Source organism: Peromyscus maniculatus, chromosome 6 (genome assembly GCF_049852395.1).
Source record: "Peromyscus maniculatus bairdii isolate BWxNUB_F1_BW_parent chromosome 6, HU_Pman_BW_mat_3.1, whole genome shotgun sequence".
Classification (NCBI taxonomy): domain Eukaryota; kingdom Metazoa; phylum Chordata; class Mammalia; order Rodentia; family Cricetidae; genus Peromyscus; species Peromyscus maniculatus.
In genome coordinates, this window is record NC_134857.1 from 4,396,647 (window position 1) to 4,418,155 (window position 21,509).

At 42.1% G+C, this 21,509-nt stretch overlaps 1 protein-coding gene across 1 annotated transcript in view; it reads left to right on the top strand.

The window, feature by feature from the left end:
* The first annotated feature begins 5,405 nt into the window (after positions 1 to 5,405).
* Positions 5,406 to 21,509, top strand: part of Mccc1 (methylcrotonyl-CoA carboxylase subunit 1) — a 45,633-nt gene continuing 29,529 nt past the window's right edge. The window contains exons 1-9 of the mRNA XM_006971102.4: positions 5,406 to 5,588; positions 8,374 to 8,420; positions 9,911 to 10,047; positions 13,933 to 14,028; positions 16,079 to 16,200; positions 16,715 to 16,862; positions 16,946 to 17,067; positions 19,112 to 19,223; positions 20,414 to 20,495. Of these exons, the coding sequence (XP_006971164.1) occupies positions 5,512 to 5,588; positions 8,374 to 8,420; positions 9,911 to 10,047; positions 13,933 to 14,028; positions 16,079 to 16,200; positions 16,715 to 16,862; positions 16,946 to 17,067; positions 19,112 to 19,223; positions 20,414 to 20,495 (943 nt within the window). The 5' untranslated portion in view covers positions 5,406 to 5,511. The remainder of the gene's footprint in view (positions 5,589 to 8,373; positions 8,421 to 9,910; positions 10,048 to 13,932; positions 14,029 to 16,078; positions 16,201 to 16,714; positions 16,863 to 16,945; positions 17,068 to 19,111; positions 19,224 to 20,413; positions 20,496 to 21,509) is intronic.

Sequence of the window (21,509 nt, forward strand, 5' to 3'; positions counted from 1 at the left end):
TCTTTGGTGGTCTCTTTGGGGGGTCACAATCTGGGCATAACACCCGGAGTCCCCAGTATTTGCTTTCCCAGTTGGTGGAACTGTTGGGGGATTAGTAGGTGTCAAGAGCTTCATGTCTCGCCCACATTTGAATTTGTATGCAGGATTTTCTCAGGCATATTCGATTTAATTTTTGTCCCCTAGCTTCTTTCATACATTATTCTCTATGCTGCTGTCTCCAGTACCTACTCACATGTTAGTGTCTCAGTCTTCCTTGCTGAGTTGAATTTCTGCTGACATTAGTGGGGCTCAACCCTCTCTTCTAAGGTTCCCAGCCTGCCTCACAGGTCACTAGCTCAGAATAATTCCCATGTGGCCGGCTACTGTCTTCTCTGTGTGCTGAGTGTCAAGAAATAATCTGGTAGGTTAAATTATAAATTGACAATTTCTATAAATAGTGTAGCCAGGCAGTGGTGGTGCATGCTTTTAATCCCCACGCTTCAGAAGCAGAGGCAGAGGCAGAGGCAAGGGTTTGAGGCCAGCCTGGTCAACAGAGCAAGTTCCAGGACAGCCAAGGCCACACAGAAAAACCCTGTCTCAAAAACAAAAGCAAACAAACAAAAAACCCCACAAAAACCAACAACAACAAACTATAAATAGTGTTTATAGTTTTTACATATTTTTGATCTTTTCTCTTGCATTAGAGGTTTTCTCCCCCTTAGTTCATCTGAGGTTCTTTATATATTAAGGAAAGTATATAATTATTGTATTGGTTTTTTTCACTTCTGTGGTAAAATGCCATGACCAAGAAGAAAGTGTCTTCTAGAAAGTTCTCTAGAAGAAAGTGATGACTTGGGTCTTATGGTTCCGGAGGGATAAAAGTGCATCATGGTGGGGAATCACAGCAGCAGGTGGCCGATCTGACGGCGGCAACAACTGAGCGCCACGTCCTGAACAGCAAGCAGGAAGCAGAGAAAGCTAACTGGGAATCGCATTGGCTTCTGAAATCTCAAAGCCCACCTCAGTGACATACTTCCTCCAACAAGGTCACACCTACTTACCTCCTCAAACTGCACCAGCTACTGGGAACCAAGTATTCAAATGACTGAGACTTACTTGCTCATTCAAACCTCCACAGTAATCATATATCTGTGATAAAACTTTAAAAAATTATTCACAGTTTGTTTTTAATTTTTCTCTATATGTTTGTTTTGATGTATTAATTTTAAAAACTGTTTTGAAACAACATCCTCACTATGTTTGTTGTTGAGGTTGATACCCTGAGGTAGGCTGAGCCTCCTGCAACTTCCTGGATAGCTGAGAGTACAGCACATGTCATCACACTAGCTCTAAGTGTCTTTATATAGTTAAAGTTAGCTCTCTCGCTTTTTCTGTATAGCGTAATAATCCATACAAGAAAGACACAGACAATCATGTTGATTAAGCCAATGAAAAGTATGAGTCCTTTATTATCTGACAACCCAAAGTGGGCTTATACCTCAGAATGTCTCAGTGCTGAAGTTCATGGGTACAGCAGGTTTTGCCTTTAAAGACCATACTTTACATCAACATTGGAGGCCAGTCAGATGAACCTTAAAATGGTCATTCCTGGCAGAGTACAGTATTTATTTCATGTAGCAATAACGCCCGCATTACCACCACCCGTTCACCATGTCCGAGCAAGGGGCTGTGGATAGAAAAACAGAGACAAAAGACAGCAGGTCATTCGCCTCAGCAGAATGCCGAATGCCAATTATTGAAAGAGGTAGGAAACCTTAAATACAGGCTTACAGCACAATGGGAGAACCCCAGAGGGCAGAAGTTTGCTACTGATGTTTACAATCTGGCATCTAAGCTGTTAATGCCCAATATGCAGGATACACAAAGAAGGAACTTCCCTTAAGCATTCAGGAGGGTGGAAACTGGCAGGGAATTAGCATAGGGAGGACATCTGGTCAAGGTCAGCAAGCAGGCAATGGCTTACTCAAAATGGGAAGGCCAGGGCCCTACAATTTCAGACATAACATGGTGATTATTCTTGACTTACACCTTCTTCAGTTGTCTTAGTTTATATTAATTACTTTGGTTACAAATCTCAAACACATTTTCAGGGCAGGCATGACTGTTGGGAGGGTAGAGGGCTGACAGGTAAACACAGCATGGAGTCAGGACAAGATGGCATTACCTGAGTCAACATTTTGAGTGCTGTGATGTATTTACAAAATCCTTCCTTGTTCTATTTACCATAACATCTTCTAGAACTTTTTAAAAATGTTATACATGGGAGGAACTGAGGAGAGTAGAGGGAAGAGAAACTTCAGATTTATAGTATGAGAAAAGAATCTGTGTTTAGTAAACCAGGGAGAGAGAAAAAAGAAAGTGTGGATGACACCAAGAAAACAAGGCCTTCTAAGTCAACACGATCAAAGCTCATGTGAACTCACAGAGACTGAAGCAGCAAACACAGGGCCTGCACCAGTCTGCACCAGGTCCTCTGCATATCTATTACGGTTTCAAGTTTAGGGTTTTTATGGGATTCCTGAGTGTGCAAACAAGTGGGTCTCTGTTTCTTGTGCCTTCTCTTGAGCTCTTTTCCTTCAGGGTTTTTTTTTTTTTTTTTTTTTTTTTGGTCTAATTTCAACTTGTCAGGTTTTTTTTTTTTATCTTACTATATTTTATTACTATCCCCTAGAAGTCCATTTGTTTTCTGATGGCAGACAGAAAGGGAGTGGATCCATAGTGGAGGGGAGGTGGGAGGACCTAGGAGGAGCAGAGGGAGGGGAAACTGTAATCAGAATATATTACATGAGAAAAAAAATCTATTTTCAATAAAAGGGGAAAAAAGGAACATCCAATGTTCTGGTGTTTTTATTTTGTTGTGGAAATGTAGGTTAAAGGGGAAAAAAAGAAAGAAAAAAAGAAATCCTAGATTTTGGGTCTCTAAATACCTCTGAAATTTAATGTATTATAACAAATAAAAATCTCAGTACATTATTTAAATTTTGGATGAAAGTGTCAGATTCTTAGATCTTTCTTCTTTCTTTCTTTCTCTCTTTCTTTGTTTTTTGTTTTGGGGTTTCTCTGTGTAACAGTCTAGACTGTCCTGGAACTTGCTCTGTAGACCAGGCTGGCCTCCAGTTCACAGAGATCCTCCTACCTCTGCCTCCTGAGTGCTGGGATTAAAGGTGTGTGCCCAACTAAAAGCTAGGATTTCTAAGTCAGTATGTGCATTTCACATAATAAGCTGTTAATGGTGAGCAAAGTATTATATGCTAACTAGATTTTCCATATCTATATAGCAAATTATATGTATTCTGTGGTATTGAGATTATAGGAAGTTTAGAGTGCTAAACATGTGTTTAATGTATATTTTAATTAAATTTATGGGAATTAAAATATTTTGAGGCAAGGGTAAAAAAGTTATATATGTATGTGTATGTGTGTGTATTTGTTCTTGCTTTTGTCCATTTAAAGCTTATTTGGTGTTGAGTGTGAAAAGTGAATAAGGATCCAACATTTTTTTCCAGAGAGCCTAATCCCAACACTTGGATTATTGAATTACAATAAAGAATTATGTCTGGGTTTTGTCAAACACTCCAAGTAACTATGAACAGAATATTTTCTCTTCTTTCAAATATCAACATGATCAACTGAATTAGCGACTTCTCAGTAGCAACCCAATCTTACATTTCTACAGTAAAATTTACCTTTTTATATGTCACTGTGGGATTTAGTAATATTTATATAGGATTCTCTCATTAATACCCATAAGTGACATTAGACTGTCATTATGTGTGTGAAGTACATGTTTTACTGATTTTGGTATCATCGTTATCTTCATAAAAGAGAACTTCAAAAATTTTCCATCTTTTTGTGTTCTAGAAAAAATTAATAGCTTTGCAGTGAACCATTGTTTACCATTCATACGGAATTTCTTTGCAGGAGGAGGGGGGCTTTTTCATCATTTAGGGGTAGAGGTGAAGAGGGGTGGAATGGTAGGAAGGGTTGTTCTTTGATCACATGATCTAGTTCTAAAAGTTCAAAATTTTCAAGACAGCATCTTACATTTTAAAACAGGCTCTGGCATAGCCCAGGCTGGCCCCAAACTTGCTATGTAAGTGAGGATAACCTCCTGGTCCTCCTGCCTCCACTGGGCCCCCTTTGTTTCTGGTTGACTGTTTACTTACGTGTTCTCCCACCAGTCGAGAACAAGATCACTACCACAGTTAAAAGTCAAATTTAGCCGGGTGGTGGTGGCGCACGCCTTTAATCCCAGCACTTGGGAGGCAGAGGCAGGTGGATCTGTGAGTTCGAGGCCAGCTTGGTCTCCAAAAAGAGTTCCAGGAAAGGCGCAAAGCTATACAGAGAAACCCTGTCTCGAAAAAAGAAAAAAGAAAAAAGAAAAAAAAAAAAAAAAGTCAAATTTGGAACAAGCTTTAATACTGGCCAGGTTGATGAACTGTTCCTCTGGTTCCCAGGAAATGGTCCTGGGTCATGGTTTGCAAGGGCTTAAGTTTATCCATCAGGTCCAGTCATACACCCTGACGTAATTTTTGGCTGTGAGCCTTCTGCCCACGTGTGATCAGGCACATCTGGTGTAGGGACAAACAAACGTTTAGGGGAGTAAAAAATTTGGCTTGTTATCTCCCATAAACAATAGCCTCTAGCATTTCAGGAACTATCTGTCCTTGGGCAAGGGGCTTGCAGATCAGAGGCATTTTTGTTTCATGGATCTCTTAGGGTCTCACACTGGATTTATTCGTCCAAAGGTATTAGTTCTGTGAATCCATTAACTTATTCGCCTTTACCTTTGTGTTCCTGCTACATTCATGATCACTTTATCTATTTTGTTTATTTTGGTTTTTGAGGGAGGGCCTTGAAGTATTGCTCAGGTTGGCCTGGAACTCAGTGTCTACTTGACCCTCCGATTCACCACAATCCTTCTGCGTCTGCTTCCTTAGTTCTGGGATTGTAAATATGTGCCACTACGCCCGATTTATTTTTGTAGTTGTAACTCTCCAACTTACTGTTTTCCCCTCCACCCCACCCCCCCATGAACCCTGCTCCAGCAGTCTCAAATAACCATGTACAGGTTATTTTTGTCTCTGTCTTTATTTTCTAGATATTCTGCCACTCAGTTTCGACTTCCCCTTTTTCCTGATGTTCGGTGAAAACGCTTGCTCTTTTGAGTGGTGGTTGGAAAGGATCCATGTCTTCAGCGTTTCCAGCGTCTCCAGCTCCGGGTAGGTGCCCTCCCAGAAAGGTAGGAGAGCTGGCTCCGGCCAGCAGCGCGGAGCTGATGCAGCACAGCGACTCACAATCCACCACCACCACCACTACTCCCGCCCCGGCACATGGTCCAATCAGCCAATCGGTGCCTTCGAGATGCCCAGTTCTGTGATTGGCTCTTGCGGAGACGCCCACCTATCTTTGCTGCAACGGTGGCCGAGGGCGGACAAGAGGCTTGCGAGGCGAGGGACGCTTCCACCCGGACGCCAGGCAGCTTTTGGTGTCCGACCCGGCTGTGCGGGGATGTTGGCGGCGGCGCTGCTGGCTGTGGTGGACAGGAACCAGTGGCGGCGGGTCCCGATCCTGCTGCTGCAGCCGAGGTGACGATGGGGCGGCGGGTCCGTGCGCGGCCGGGTGGAGGGGCGCTGGGTCACGTGAGCGGCCCTTTACGTCTGTGTGTGAGGTTTTGGTGGGCGCTGTCCCACTTCTACGTGTTGGCTCTTCCCGTGGTTCCTCTGTCATTGGCTTGTTTCTGCTCCGAGGGTGGGAGGGTGGCGCTCCAACCGCAGAGTGCACAGCTAGAGACAGGGGCCAGGACCCCCTTCCCAAAGTCCCTTTCAGCTCAGCTTCCCCATCTTGAGTGCAGTTCACAAAAGGATTCCCAGAGATCTTTCCTGTTTCGTGAAAGAATCGAAGTAATGAGAGCAACCTTGCAGAGGGCTGAGGAGTTTTGTCGAAAACTGTTCACAAGTTTGAACAAAGCTGTATAAGATGACTCACTTGTACCCCAGATCCTTTTGGCGATGAAGCTCCACGCCTTGGGGACAGTAACTTCTGCAGTGAAAACCCGAGTCCTGTAGGTAGATGGCTTCATCATTATCATCACCTTCCCACGTTCTGGAAAGGCAGCCTCAAGACTGCCCTGGGGCCAGAGGGCTGGGTCCCCTCTTAGCTGCTCACTTCCTGTCTGACCTTGGCCATTCTAGGAAATGGTAAAGGTGCTCGTATCTAGCAGAGATAATGTTAATATGATACTAGTCCTCTCTTTTGTCCAAATTAACAAGTGGATAAAAATTTAACCAGATATGGTCCATATGGTTTAGTCAATAAACGGACTTTGAAGAATCAACACTTTTACAAATCTTCAACCAACAGTGGTAGATATCCTGGATTGTCAGTGATTTACCCCTATATTTTAAATAAGAAAGATGGTGAAAATAGTGTCAATGCTATTTTCTTTCCTGTGAATTAATTTTTTTTTTAGGTTTTCACAGCACTACCACAGACTTGTTCTCCTCTTTCCTCTCTCAAATCTTGCTTATTTTCTGTAGAAAAAGTCTGTAGATGACTAACTTGTACCCCAGATCCTTTTGGAGATGAACTGCCACACTTTATCATCTTGGAATGGTTTCTAGAATTAAAAATCTTACTACCAGCATGAGATTTTTTCCCCCAGCCATGATTCCTCTTATATCTCAGAGAAAAGAATCCCTAGTTGTAAGATTCTAGGCATGAGAACAGAAGCTGTCTTAATCAGTGTAATTATCTAATGGCAGCAACTTACTTATCTTGTTTAAATGTTTTAAGACGTGGCAAAAATAACTGGAAAAAATAGGATAGAGCAATCAAAACATTGTGAGGATAGAGGATTACAGCTAAGGGGTGTGTCTTTCTGCCTGTCTCAGTCTTGACTAGCTGAAAGGAAAATGCTTTGGGCTGTAAGTGGTCCCATAGGAAGTTGCCATTTCATAGACACAACTGCCTGCAAAGGCCTTAAACCTTAGCTTACCTGAAGAGGTCAAAGGAAGACAATGCTCCAAGCTGGAAAATGTCTCATAAAGATCAGGAAAAATGTCTCCCTCCTTGAAGATCAAGAATATGAGGTGGGCTGAATTGGGAAGATTTAAGAAAGCACCCATCTCCTGGGGAAGCTGCCTGCAGAGTTCTCATGCCAAAGATGTATGTCTTCCCAGTAGGCTTCAAGAATGACAGCATCTGATTAAGTGTGCCTCCCAGGATAGTGAGTACAGAGAGTGCCTCAAGTGACCTGATAGTTGCATAGTCACATGCAAAGGGTGTATGCATATTGTTGCAGTTACAGGATATCTAATGTATACTGTGATCTTTGTGCTTTGTGGAAGAGCTAAGCTCCTATATACAACTGTGGTTTTGCTTGGAAAAATTGTATACTTTAAAACTGAGAAGTATCTTCAAGAGTGCCTCTTACAGAATAGGAACTATAGGTTAAGCGCTTGACTAGCGTGTGTTTGTGGCCCTATAAAACTCAAATTCATCTGTTTGTAAAATTTATTCCTTACTATTTAAGTTTTCTCATTGGGAGGGTATTAATGAAAAAGGTTGAGAAACCCCAGTGTAGAGTGATGTGACTGTGGGCAAGCTGTATTGAAGAGAAGCAGGTGGGGAACAGGCTATAGCCAACATTTATTTCTGCTATCCTTGTTTCATTTTATTTCAGCTTCCTTCCTTTACTTTCTCTGGCTTAATGTCACAACTGTCTTATCAGAGGTTTGCATTCCATTTGTATTTTCTTTCGGTTTTTCCAGACAGGGTTTCTCTGTGTAGCTTTGTGCCTTTCCTGGAACTCACTCTGTAGCCCAGGCTAGTCTCAAACTCAGAGATCCACCTGGCTCTGCCTCCCGAGTGCTGGGATTAAAGGCATGTGCCATCACTACTCAGCTTCAATTTGTATTTTCAAAGTGTAATTTGGTTAGCATATTTGATTTAATAAGACAGAACAGATAACATCAAATTGCAGAGTGAGTAATCTTCCTTGACAGTTCTGATTGTGTGTGCTGGGTGGGTTTTACTATTATTTACAGTCCAACCAAAGGTTTTTAAAAGCTGAGGCAGAAGATTTTAAAGCACTTTACCCTTTTAAGTGTCTCTGGCCAAATGCCAGCTTCAGATATTAAACAGGCTTGGTGACTCATTCAGAGACCTCAACCCAAAGGGAGACTGGCCAGAACTCAGCCTCCCAGGCTCTAGACGGGCTTTCTTTCCACGGAGTCTTACTAAATCACTTTGCTAATGGGCTTAAGGTTGAACTTCCACCGCATCTGGACTTGTTTATACAAGTTTTGAAAGAGCAGTAGCTGATCTAGTATATTCTGATTACTTTTTCTTCCATTTGGATTTATTTTATAGGGAATGGGCTTGGAAGCAGAGAACCATGCAGTACGGAACAACCCCAGGTACTGGCAGACTTTGTTTAGCATTGCTTTAGGGTATGAGCCAAGAAAAAAAAATGTTTACTCTTTAATTTGTGTACAATAGAATTAGCTCTCATAAACCTTCAGGCTTCTGATTTTTTGTGATAATGTTCTTATTAACTACTAAGTCACCAGCTGTGCTTTTTATGTCAAATTGTTTTTTTTTTGCTATTGAGTGTGGATTTTGATGTGTAATGATGGAGAGCATTTTCAATTTTTTGTTTGTTTGTTTGTTTGTTTTAAGACAAAGTCTCCCTACATACCCCCGGCTGTCCTGGATCTTGCTCTGTAGACCAGGCTGGCCTTAAACTCACAGAGATCCACCTGCCTCTCCCTCAGAGATCCACCTGCCTCTGCCTCCTGGAGTGCTGAGATTAAAGGTGTGCACCACTACTGCCTGGCCAAAAACCTTATTTTTTAAGAAAAAACTTTATTTTAAACTGTCAGCATTTATCTCTTATGTGATGATGGAAATGTTTATCTTATTCTTTTTCTAGATCAGGCAGTTTTGTTACCATGGTTGAAACAAAAGAGAACAGTGAATCTCTTAGTCACTCAGAATTAAATCACTGATCATTGCCCACTGTACTGTATCATTTCTTTATAAAATATGATTACATAAGGTTTATCTCATGGATGAATCATAAGTGGGTGAACAGGGCATAACCAGTATAAATAGCCTTTTAAGAAATACATTTGGGAGAGCTATGCAGATTGGAAATTAATTGGCCCGTGTTGTTGGACATAGTTGAAATACCTGTGTTGATTAGGTTTAGATTAATAAAGGTGGAGTCTAGTAATGAGAAGGAATGAAAACCAGCAACATTTCAAGAAACAGTGCAGGAAAGCATTGAGGAGCCTCATGATCTGCCTGGATGTGAACAGACCTCCAGGGAAAATTCAGTGATACTCATAACTTTCCATGAGTTTGGAAACTGAGAAAAGCGTGCTGGTGGAAAGATCTGGAGAAAAAGCACAAGAAGCTGTATTTTAGATGCTCTGATGTTAAGTCGACAAGCAGACGTTCAAGTGGAAATTGACTGTAGAGAACTAGAAACATGAATGAGCTGGAGCCGCTGAGAGTGCAGATGTTACCCACATAGAAGGGGTGGCATTTGAAAGTAACAACAGGACGTTTTCATGACAGTAAAAAGAAAAACTGAGAACCTAATCATGTCTCCTTCACACTGCGTTTCTTGATTTCAGTGTCCTAAGCTCTTCCATATGAAGATCATACAGTATGGTCTTTTTAAAGCTTTCTGTATCTTACTGAGTAACTTGAGTTTTCAATGATAGAGATATTATGAATTTTAGTGAATAGAAAAGAAACCCACTGTCTAATATTAAAATGGTAATTTTAGGTTTCGGTATGCCAGGTTTATCAAAGCAAGCCCTCAGGAGCTGACTAATAATGTATTTTAATTTCTCATTTCCTAATAACACTTGTGTCTTAATTCGTGGTGTCTTAACAGGAAGAAGCATTGCCAAGGTCCTCATTGCAAACAGAGGAGAAATTGCTTGCAGGGTGATACGAACAGCCAAAAGAATGGGCATACAGTCTGTGGCTGTTTACAGCGAGGCCGACAGGAATTCCATGCATGTAGATATGGTATGTCGTTAAAAGCTGGAAACAAAATCTTGTTAGCGATTGCATGTGTTTGCTTTTGTGTCCAGTTTAGCTCCTTACAGTGACAGCTGGTGCTTGCAAGTCTCCACAAGGTTTGTGTAAGTAGGTTCCAACTACTCACTGAGCACTCCTCTTGGAGACACTTTTAAGATGTATCACTGGGTGAACCAGAGTGCTTAGTCACATAGCTGATTTACATGCAAGGTATTTGATCTCATCAAAGATTGCTTAATTCCAGGGCCCTGATATGCAAGGACAAAAAGGTCAAGACAATTGCTGTTAGCGTTTTCACCTTAGACAGGTCACTTGATGATTTTGAACTTTAGTTCATTAGTAAAATCCAAGCTAAAAATACTCAATTCCTTTGAACTCCTTTGAAATTTGCCTTTTCTTTCTTTCTTTCTTTCTTTCTTTCTTTCTTTCTTTCTTTCTTTCTTTCTTTCTTTCTTTCTTTCTTTCTCTCTGTCTCTCTGTCTGTCTGTCTGTCTCTCTCTCTCTCTCCCTCCCTCCCTCCCTCCCTCCCTCCCTCCCTCCCTCCCTCCCTCCCTCCCTCCCCCCTTTCTCAGTGTTCTTTCTGGACCTTACCCACCTGTATGAATTCAACCATTGATGTTGAAGTTCTGATGTCAAGACTTAGTCTTGACCCTCCTTTCTAGATCATTTTACCTAGCCCTTTGGCTTTATGGAAAACTCCCAAATTTCTGTCTGTAGCTCAGGCTTCCTTTTGAACATGGGTGTCCGCGGACACCAGCTGTCTATTTGTCAGATACCAAACCACTGTGTCCTGACACTGAACTCCAGCTCTTTTATCTGTACTCAACTTGATGTTCTTCCACACTTCCCTTCCCAGCTGACAACACCTTTGCTGGTAAAAATAATGATGCAGAGACCTAGTATGTTTGAATGTTCCCCCCCCCTCTTCCCGCTTTATACATGTCATCCTTCTCGCTTTTAGAGAGCACTAAGGGCTGCTACTTCTGCTCCCAGACACTCCTCCCACTTCCTCCTGCCTTCTCTTACCTGCACTGGAAGTCAGGCCACTGTCTTGTCTTGACTGGAGAGTGCTACTATTGCCTCTGAGCCTTCTTCCCATTCCCTCCTGGTCCTCTTAGGATCTCTTTTTTGCATTTCAGCCAGACCAAGTTCTGAACCCAAGTTTGTTCGGATAGTTTAACTGCTTTATGATCCATCAAGTTGGGAAATCTTTAAGAGACAGACAGCTAATACTTGGTGTTGGTTGGAATGGGTATAATTGGTGTCTTGATGGAGATGTTTGTTAGCGAAATCCCAGTGCTGACGAACCAGGAATTATTAAAATGTACACATTTGTAACCCTGTCCTGCAGACATTCTGCCAGGTCTGTGTCCCCAAGATAGAGGGGCCACATTCACATATAAATGTGCATAGAGGTATATAAAGAATTTTCCAGTCTTGCCTGTGTCCAGTGCTATGGCGCTGCAACCTAAATTCATGTGAAGAGGCTTGTGATTAAATGAGCTGTGCTACCTCCATTCTGTGCAACTGTTCTAACAGCTGTACACGTGTATGTTAGCAAAGGAGCACCCAAAAGTCAATTCCAGAAGATAGGCAAAGAGTATAATTCTATTTGTATAAAACTAAGACTGTGTGTGCTTATGTTTATATGAACAAATACAATTATGGATATGAAAAAATGTCCCAAGTTGGTTATGGTGGAAAATATGTCTGGAGAGGACTGTAGTGAAGAAAGGGTGGTACCCAAGGCCAATTTACCATTGTATTATTGTCCATGTTTTTCAGAATGAGAATGGACTTGTGTTTTGTGAAATTAAAATATAATTTTTGGTATTTATTTTGGCTTTTGTATTTTTTCTCCAAATCTCATTATGAATTTTAATAGGAAAAAAATCCAAACATTTTTTCTTCCCAGAGGCCTCATGAAATCTGTTATCACTGGTCCCTTGACTACTCACTTACTATGACCCAGCCACATGAGTTACCCTCGGTCGCATACACAGACCAGGTTCCTGTCCACCTCTGGACCTTCACATAGGTGTGTTCTGTCCATGGAAGCTCTGCAGTCCCTTTCCTAAGCCCACTTTCTCCATCCATCCTCAGGCCACGTCCTTACCAGCCCTGAGGGGCCTGCCCTGACCGCCCCTGCTAGCTCATCCTGGCCACCCTTAGAGCAGAGACAGTCACCCCATTACTGTTATATCCCTGACTTCTCCTTTAGGACCTCTGTCACAGTTCCCATTTGTGTGTGAATGCTTGATGGCTGTCTTCCCTCTGTAAGGGACACTTCCCAACCCAAAGCCTGGCACACAATAGGCTTTTGGCACATGTGCATAAATGAATTCATGCTTTCTATTTTGGTCTACTTTGAGGGATGCTTTGATTGTATGAAAAATATAAAGGATAGTGTAGAATAATGCCCAAATTATGAGAGATCATATAAACTTTGTAATGTTTTCTTGCTACATGTTTCAGTTAATGTATTTTGTATCTGTTTCCAGATTATAACTTTAGGCATTAAACACATTTACGATCTTTATAATACTGTGATTAAATCTAGACTGTGGTTTATTTGGGAAAATTGAATTTGACTCTCCTTGCATGCAGGATCGAGTCCCAAACTGCTGCTTCTGCTTCTTCTTCTTCTTATACTATTCATGTCTGCTGTGCCCAGCGTTTTCATTTTTAATAGTAACTCTGTCAGGCTTTCTCTTTCGGGCCACCAACCAGCTCCCAAATCATGACTTATTATTAATTATGAATGCTTGGCCTTATCTTAGCTCTTATTTTAATGTTTCTCTTTATTAAGGTTTTGCCTCGGGGCTTTTTACCTTTTTTTCCTTCCTTCCTTCCTTCCTTCCTTCCTCCCTCCCTCCCTCCCTCCCTCCCTCCCTCCCTCCCTCCTGTCTTTCTTTCTATCTGTCTTACTTTCACTGCCTCTTGTGTCTGTCTGGCAGCTGTCTGGCAGCTGTCTGGCGGCTGTCTGGCGGCTGGCTGTCTGGCGGCTGTCTGGCGGCTGGCTGTCTGGCGGCTGTCTGGCGGCTGGCTGTCTGGCAGCTGTCTGGCGGCTGTCTGGCGGCTGGCTGTCTGGCGGCTGTCTGGCGGCTGGCTGTCTGGCGGCTGTCTGGCGGCTGGCTGTCTGGCGGCTGTCTGGCGGCTGTCTGTCTGGCGGCTGTCTGGCGGCTGTCTGTCTGGCGGCTGTCTGGCGGCTGGCTGTCTGGCGGCTGTCTGGCGGCTGGCTGTCTGGCGGCTGTCTGGCGGCTGTCTGGCGGCTGGCTGGCGGCTGGCTGGCGGCTGGCTGGCGGCTGGCTGGCTGGTGGGCTGGCGGCAGGCTGGCGGCTGGCTGGCGGCTGGCTGGCGGCTGGCTGTCTGGCGGCTGTCTGGCGGTTGTCTGGCTGGAGGCTGTCTGGCGGCTGTCTGGCGGCTGTCTGTCTGGCGGCTGTCTGGCGGGCTGGCAGCTGTCTGGCGGCTGTCTGGCGGTTGTCTGGCGGCCGTCTGGTGGCTGCCCAGCTTCTGGTCCCAGGCCTGTCCCTCTCTTTCTCCTTTGTTCTCTTTCTTCTCTTCCCCTTTGCCTAGATTTCTCTTGCTACTTATTCTCCCTGCCGACAAGCCTGGCCTATCCCTCTCTTGCCTAACTATTAGCGGTTCAGTTTTTCACTTGACCAGTCAGGTGCCTTAGGCAGGCGAGGTGAAACAAATGCAACACATCTTCCATCTTTATTTAACAAAGGCAGCAGAAACAAATGTAACACACCTTCACATAGACAGGTCACTTGATGTTTTTGTAAACAAATGTAACACATCTTTGCCTAGTTAAACCATTACTCCGCAGGTAACCATACCAGTGCAAACCAGCCTTGTGGTCTTTAACAGGCAGATGAAGCATATTCCATCGGCCCTGCTCCATCTCAGCAGAGCTACCTGGCAATGGAGAAAATCATTCAAGTGGCCAAGAGCTCTGCAGCACAGGTAAGAACTGTGAAAAAATTTGCAACGCAAAGCAAATAAATTTTGTATAGTTTATGCAAAATTACTTCTTTGCAGACATTTTCTCTTTTTAGTGAGTTTTTACATGTGATTATTGAGTTATTTTCATAAACTTATATATTCCTTCTCCTTCCTTAACCATTTTACTGGGTCCTGTACTTGAAATCTTTTGGGAAGTAGGTGGAGGGAGAATCTAAACTATAAATTAGAATTAAGAGAGAATTCAGCTCCTCTACGTCAAATTTCAGGTGCTTGGAACATCAGATGTTTGGGTTTAGGCCAGTTTTTCACAGAGCAGTAAGAACCCCCTCCCGGGCTATAGCCCTTTGCTCTCCTTAATAGCAGTGCTGTTCTAAATTAAAGTGTGGGTTTTTCTAGGGCGGAGGATGTGGCTCATCAGTGAAGGCACTTGCTGCCAGGCCTGTCAACCTGAGTTCAGTGGAAGGACAGAATTGATTCCTCTAAGTTGTCCTCTGACCTCTACATGGATGCCCCACAACACACACACACACACACACACACACACACACACACACACACACCACACACAAGAGATCTAATAACAACTATTTCATAACAATTACTCTTTTAACCAAAAATGTCTTAAAACAAAAAAGAAAAATTATTTCTTAATTATGTTTTAACATTTAATTTATAATAAATAATAGCCACTTCTTGATTTAAGCATTCTCAAAGTTCAGTTGTTAAAAATTTGAGAAAGTTTGTGTAAGGTAAAAAAAATTTTAATGTGTATATAAAGATAGATTGTTCTAGAGATGACCACACAATTCATTAATTCCACTTTGAAGTTTTATTTATTTATGTATGTGTGTGCATATATGTGTGCATGTATGTCTGTAAATGTGTGTGTATGCATGTTTGTGTGTGTATATGTGTGGGTGTCTGTGTTTATGTATGTTGGTAAGTGTGTGTGTGTGTGTGTGTGTGTGTGATATGGGGGGTTGGGAGCTTGTGAATGTGGAGATCAGAGAACAACTTTGTGGAGTCAGTTTTCTCCTTCTACCTTTTTATGGCTTCCAGAATCAAACTCAAGTTGTCTAGCTCCCTGTGGGCACTTTACCCACTGAAGTCTCTCACTAGCCTATTAATTATACTTCCAAGTGTACAGTGGAGAATTTATACTAGGGGCTCACACTTGTACACCGAGGCTCTCAGTCATATTATTTATAGATTTAAAAAAAGGTAGAAACAACTCACATGTCTGTGAACAGATTAGTGGATGACCAAATGTGGAATTTACAGATAGTGAAATATTAGCCTAGCCTTTAATCCCAGCACTCGGGAGGCAGAGGCAGGCGGATCTCTGTGAGTTTGAGGCCAGCCTAGGCTACCAAGTGAGTTCCAGGAAAAAGGTGAAAAGCTACACAGAGAAACTCTGTCTTGGAAAAACCGAGAGAGAGAGAGAGAGAGAGAGAGAGAGAGAGAGAGAGAGAGAGAGAGAGAGAGAGAGAGAGAGAAATATTAGCCTTAAAAATGAGTGAAATTCTGGTGCAAGTTGCCAAAGAATGTGAAAACATGCTAAGTTAAATAAGCCACAGACAAGCATTCCATCGATGGAAGATACCTAGATTTGTAAATTCATAGAAATGAAAAGAAGATAGTGGCTGCTTGGTCACAGGAATGGTGTCTGGGATGGTGATACCATTTTGGAGATAGGTGGTGGTAACAATAGGAGGGCGTCATCATTGTGAATCACATGCTTAAAATCGCCTGAACTGGTACCTGGTAGGTTTCGTATATACCACTACAATAGAAGATACAAGGCTGAGGGTGTGACTCCGTGGTAGACCACTGCCTAGCACCTGTGAGGCAGCATCAGGTGAAAGAAAGAAACAGGTTTTCCTGGTGCCAATAGACTTCATATTCCATCATGAATGCTGTAAACGTCTCTCTGGGAACAAGGACAGAGCCCTTGGTGTCTTGTCAGCTGTCTCCGGAGAAATCTCCCCAGGGGAGGGCGCATCGCCAGCACCTGCTAGCTAGTAAGTTATGTACTTTCTCTCCTTTATAGGCCATCCATCCAGGATATGGCTTTCTTTCAGAAAACATGGAATTTGCTGAACTTTGTAAGCAAGAAGGGATTATTTTTATAGGCCCTCCTTCATCTGCAATTAGAGATATGGGTATAAAGAGGTAAGCAGCATAAGGCAAATTGAAGTAGTCTGTTTTATTACAACAGATATTTTTTAAATTATTATTGTGTGTGTGTGTGTGTGTGTGTGTGTGCGTGCATGTGCATGTGTGCATGCACATGCAAGCCTTCCACCTTTCCATGGGTTCTGAGGACCAAGCTCGCGGCTTGCAGGGCACGCACTTTACCCACTGAGCCATCTGGCCAGCTTTGTTAACAGGTGTTCTAAATTATACTCTTGTTGTTACTCTTCTGGTATGTAGGAAAATTCCACTGAATTATGGAAAACATACAAGTACTTAGTGTTTTAAAAATATGTATTAGCTGTCTGGGGTTCGAAGATGGTGGGATGAGCTACCACGGGAATAAGGGCAAGTGTGTAACAAGGAGTTTCAGTGTGTGCTATAAGGTTGATCCCAGGCTGAAGTCCTTCCTTTTCTTGTGCAATGATTCTTTAAACAGTTATGATTTGTCGATATCACAGAACTGGGGCATCTTGGTGTTTTTACTCTAAAGCACATCCAAGTCCATCATGGCTGCTGCTGGAGTCCCTGTCGTGGAAGGTTACCATGGCGAGGACCAGTCTGACCAGTGCCTGAAAGAGCATGCTGGGAAAATCGGGTACCCTGTTATGATCAAAGCTGTCCGTGGTGGAGGAGGAAAAGTAAGGTTGTGGGTACCCTTCCTTGCCATTTCCGACTAGAGGTCTGTGTTTATGTCGTGGTCACACAATTCTTGCTTTCTTAGGGCATGAGGATCATTAGATCTGAAAAAGAATTCCAAGAGCAGTTAGAATCAGCTCGGAGAGAAGCTAAGAAGTCTTTCAACGATGATGCTATGTTGATCGAGAAGTTCGTGGACACCCCAAGGTCGACTTGCTGGTTTGGGTTTTTTGGCTTTGGAGTGTGTGTGTGTTTTCCTATTCTAGGTGATCTTATTGTCCTAATTCTAACCACCCCAGGAATGTATTCCTACTTCTGTTTGTGCGTCAAGGCACCACGCAATAGAGTAACTCTTGCTGCCCGAGGTCACCAACTGCTAAGTTGTAAATCTGGAATTTGAGTGCAGGCAATTTCACTCCAGAGTTCACATTCTAAACTGCTGCACTGAGGAGCATCTTTAGATACCACCGTAGAGGACCATAAAGATTCCTAGCTTTTCTTGTTTTTAAAAATAAGATAATGATTGTAAAATTTCCTATGTCCTAGATTTTTGTATCTAATATATATGTGTGTGTGTGTATATATCTGTGTGTATACATATACATAATATATGTGTATATATACATCAGTATGAATATATATATATATATATTCACACACACACACACACACACACACACACACACACACACACACACACTTTAGTGGAAACAACAGTTCATGTGTGAACCATGCATAGAAAGGCTTTACCTTGCAGGCAATGAACTTGAAGCTCTAAGTTCTTTTTTTGAAGAGAGTCCAGGAAGAACTCTCTTTAATGTTATCTTCTCTTTAAAGAGGGCCCTGAGTTGTTTTTGGTTTTGTTTTACACCTTATAAAGATGGAACTGGAGGGCTGGAGGGAGATGTCCAGCAGGTAAGAATACTGGCTGCTCTTGCAGAGGACCTGGGTTTAATTCCCAGCACCCACCTGGCAGCTCACAACGATTTGTAAGTCAAGTTACAGAGGATCCAATGACCTCTCTGGCTATGTGGGTCAGGCCCCAGGCATGCGTGTGGTGCATAGACATACATTCAGGCAAAACACCCATACACATAAAACAAAAATAAGTAAATCTTAAAACAATAGTGGAACTTTACCTGAGCCTGACACAATAAATGAAATTTAATTGCAGTTTGATTGTTAAGAAATAAATCAATTCAGAAAAGATCAATAATTAGGAGAGCACAGCTGCTTTGATCCTCTGCCCCTTGCCATCGTCCCTCCCCGTTTCCTACAATGTCCCCTGAGCCTTAGGTGCAGGAGTAACTTGTAGATGTGTCCATGTGGGAATAGCATCCACAAGTTTGTGTTCTGTTTATTTGTGGTTTTCTGTAGTGGTCTCCATTTGTTGCGAAAAGAAGTTTTCTTGATGAGGGAGGAGGGCTAGCAACACTTGCCTGTGGAGGTGAAGGCAGATGTTTCGATTGCTGTTGGGGAAGACACTGGTTTAGAAAAGTGGCGCTTGTGTGTTCTTCTCCAGGACCCATGACCTCACTCGCCCTGAGTCACTAGCTAGGACCAGGTGATGTGTGAGCCTCACTGTATAGGCATTCCGTATGTGCGCTCTCAGTGTGGCGTGTCAGAAGTCGGCTAGGTGTTTTGTTTGTTTATGTTGTACTCAATATTAAAGTGCCTTTTTGGTTTTTCATGATTTAATGTCAGGACACTCTTGAAATACTAATGATCTATGTTTTTAATGTACTTGTTTGACTTACTATTTTTAACTTATTGTTTGACTTACTTTTTAGCTCCTTTAGAGATGAGATTTTGATTTCAGTCTTCCATGTTTGTAGAGTCTGACTGTAAAAGTTTTCTTTAAAAAGTTGTTTATTGCTGACCTTTTTATGAACTATAGTTTGTAATAACTTTTGTAAACAAGTTTATCAGCCTTTGATTTTTTTTCCTTTGTGATGTACTCCAATTTTAGATCTCCTGTATTTTCACTCTTCTTCCCTAACAGTCATTTCAGACATGTACATTTGTTTACTCTGGTGTTTGTCATCCAAGTAGAAGCCCTCTTACTTGGATTTTACAAGACGGTAACTATGCTTCTATGTCTGTAACCACAACATGGAATCCAGAAGATCATATCTTCTTCAGAGAAAATGAAGGAATCTTGGTCATTTTGGCCAACAGTTTGGGTTGATAAATGTGAAATCTTTGAACCCTTACTGAAGCATATTTACATATTGGTTTCTTCTTGAAATAGGCACGTGGAAGTCCAGGTGTTTGGTGATCACCATGGCAATGCAGTATACTTGTTTGAAAGAGACTGTAGTGTGCAGAGGCGACATCAGAAGATCATTGAAGAGGCCCCAGCGGTAAGGAACCTGAAAGGACATTTCTGAGGTTTTCTTGAATGCAAACCTTGCTCAATCCTATTTTCACATCAGATCTGTAAAGCTGACGTCTCCCATCCCTAGCATCTGACTAGGAATGCAATGATAATACTTTGGTGCATAGCTGAGGATCCATGGGGGTTGGGAGTGTGATGTGGGGGGGGGGCGGTATTGTTCTGGACAAGACAGAGATACAGGTGAGCCATGTTCCTTCTGGACATAGTCCAGAAAGATCTACCTTGGTGCAAGTATCTGACTAAGAGTTAGCAACTGGACAGTGATGTTAGAGCACACTGTCATTAACTAGAATTAATTACATGAATAAAATGGAATTATCTGGTTTGTTGGACATCTTTTTCATAGAGAAGAGTCTTGTTTTAACCACTGTTTCTGCATGTTCCCAAACTGTATTAGTCATCTTCTTGCCCAATAGTTAGACTGTGGAGGAAATGTAATTTCTATTTGCCAACTTCCCCTTAATACTGTTTCTATCCCCTACTTGGTTCAGGTTGCTATGAGGGTCAAAGTGAGGGCTTCCTATTTTTGAGTTTACAACTGCCATTGGTGAAATATGTGTTATATGTATTTCTGAAACATCAGGGGTCTGGGGTTTCTAGTGAGCCAGTTCTTACACTATTCAAAATATAATTTTGCTTGCAGAATATGTGAGATATTTGAAGTACATGTCAACAACTGTAGTAAGACAGTTTTTAAGTAGTGATTACTAATGTCTCTGTGTAGAACATTGTTTTAAACAGTGCCTGTAGAAGCAGATGGCATCAGATTCCCTGGGTTCCTCTGCAGGTTGTGAGCTGCCTGATATGGGTTCTGGGAATCAAACCCTACCCCTCTGTAAGAGCAGTACATACTCTTAACTGCTGACCCATCTTTCCAGCTCAATACTCGTCATTTTTTATATAGTTATGAAGGTTGTTATGCAAATACAAGGGATAAAGATATGTAATTGTACTGAATAATATCTGTGGTTCATAGACATTACTATCAGAAGCATTCAAACTTTGGTATATTGATAGACAAATTGGTATATTATCTTTTAATGCAGTTATTTAATATACACTATTATCTAATGTCCATTTTAATTGTTTTTGCATTCTGGTGGAAATGTATAGAGATCAGTACTAATAGAAATTATTTTTAATACCTTCCTGTAGCCTGGTATTAATCCTGAAGTAAGAAGAAAGCTGGGGGAGGCCGCAGTCAGGGCTGCTCAGGCTGTCAAGTATGTGGGAGCAGGTATGTTAAAACTTCCTTGCAAAAATTTTCTTCTTTCAGGAGATGAGAGGGACATAAATCAGGCCCCCTAAATGTTCTTACTGTATCTACAGTAAGAAGTACACTTTTAAGAAACCTTTTCCTAGCCAGTCCTTAGCCTAATCAGATACGTGGAAGTTTGCTACTTCCTATTCTATTTCAAAATAAAACAAATCAATTTTCACTTTTATTTTTAGAGCATAGTTTTTGTTTAACAGAGCTAAGAATTGAAGCCAGGGCCTCACATTATGCTAGGCAAGAGTGTTACCATGGAGATACACCCAAAAGTCTTTCAGATCACAACAAAACTGAACAGAAAGCTGGAGTTGTACTTACACATCACCTGCCCCACCCAGCCTCCAGCTGTGTTAGCATCTCTGGACCAGGTCATACCCTGTGTGAACCTACATGGTTCACACCCTACCCTAGTCCATAGTTTAGGGAAGTGGTTCTCACCCTTCCTAAAGCTGTAACCATTAATATAGTTCCTCATGTTGTGGTGAGTCCTAACCATGAAATTATTCCATTGCTACTTCATAACTTCAATTTTGCTACTGTTATGGTTGTAATGCAAATATCTGATGTGCGACACCTGTAGAAGGGTTGTTCAACCCCCAAGGAGGTGGAGACCCACGGGCTGAGCTTACCCCTAGTTTAGAGCTTACTCTTGTTATTATGCATCCTACGAGTTTTGACAAATGTGTAATAAATGCACCTACTCTCGCACTAGGAGTGTAACACAGAATAGTTTCATTGACGTAGATGTCCTCTGCTCTTCCTCAGCCTTAGATACTGGCAGCCATCTATCTCCATCCTGCCTCCATGGTTTACCATTGTAAGAATGTCTGTAGTTGAAATCATACAGTGCAAAGCCTTTCTGATTGGCGCCTTCCTCTTAGTCCTCTCTATTTAACTTTCCTCCATGTCATCTCACAGTTTGATATTCATTTCTTATTGTTCTAAATAATACTCCATGTCTGTATAACTTATCCCTTG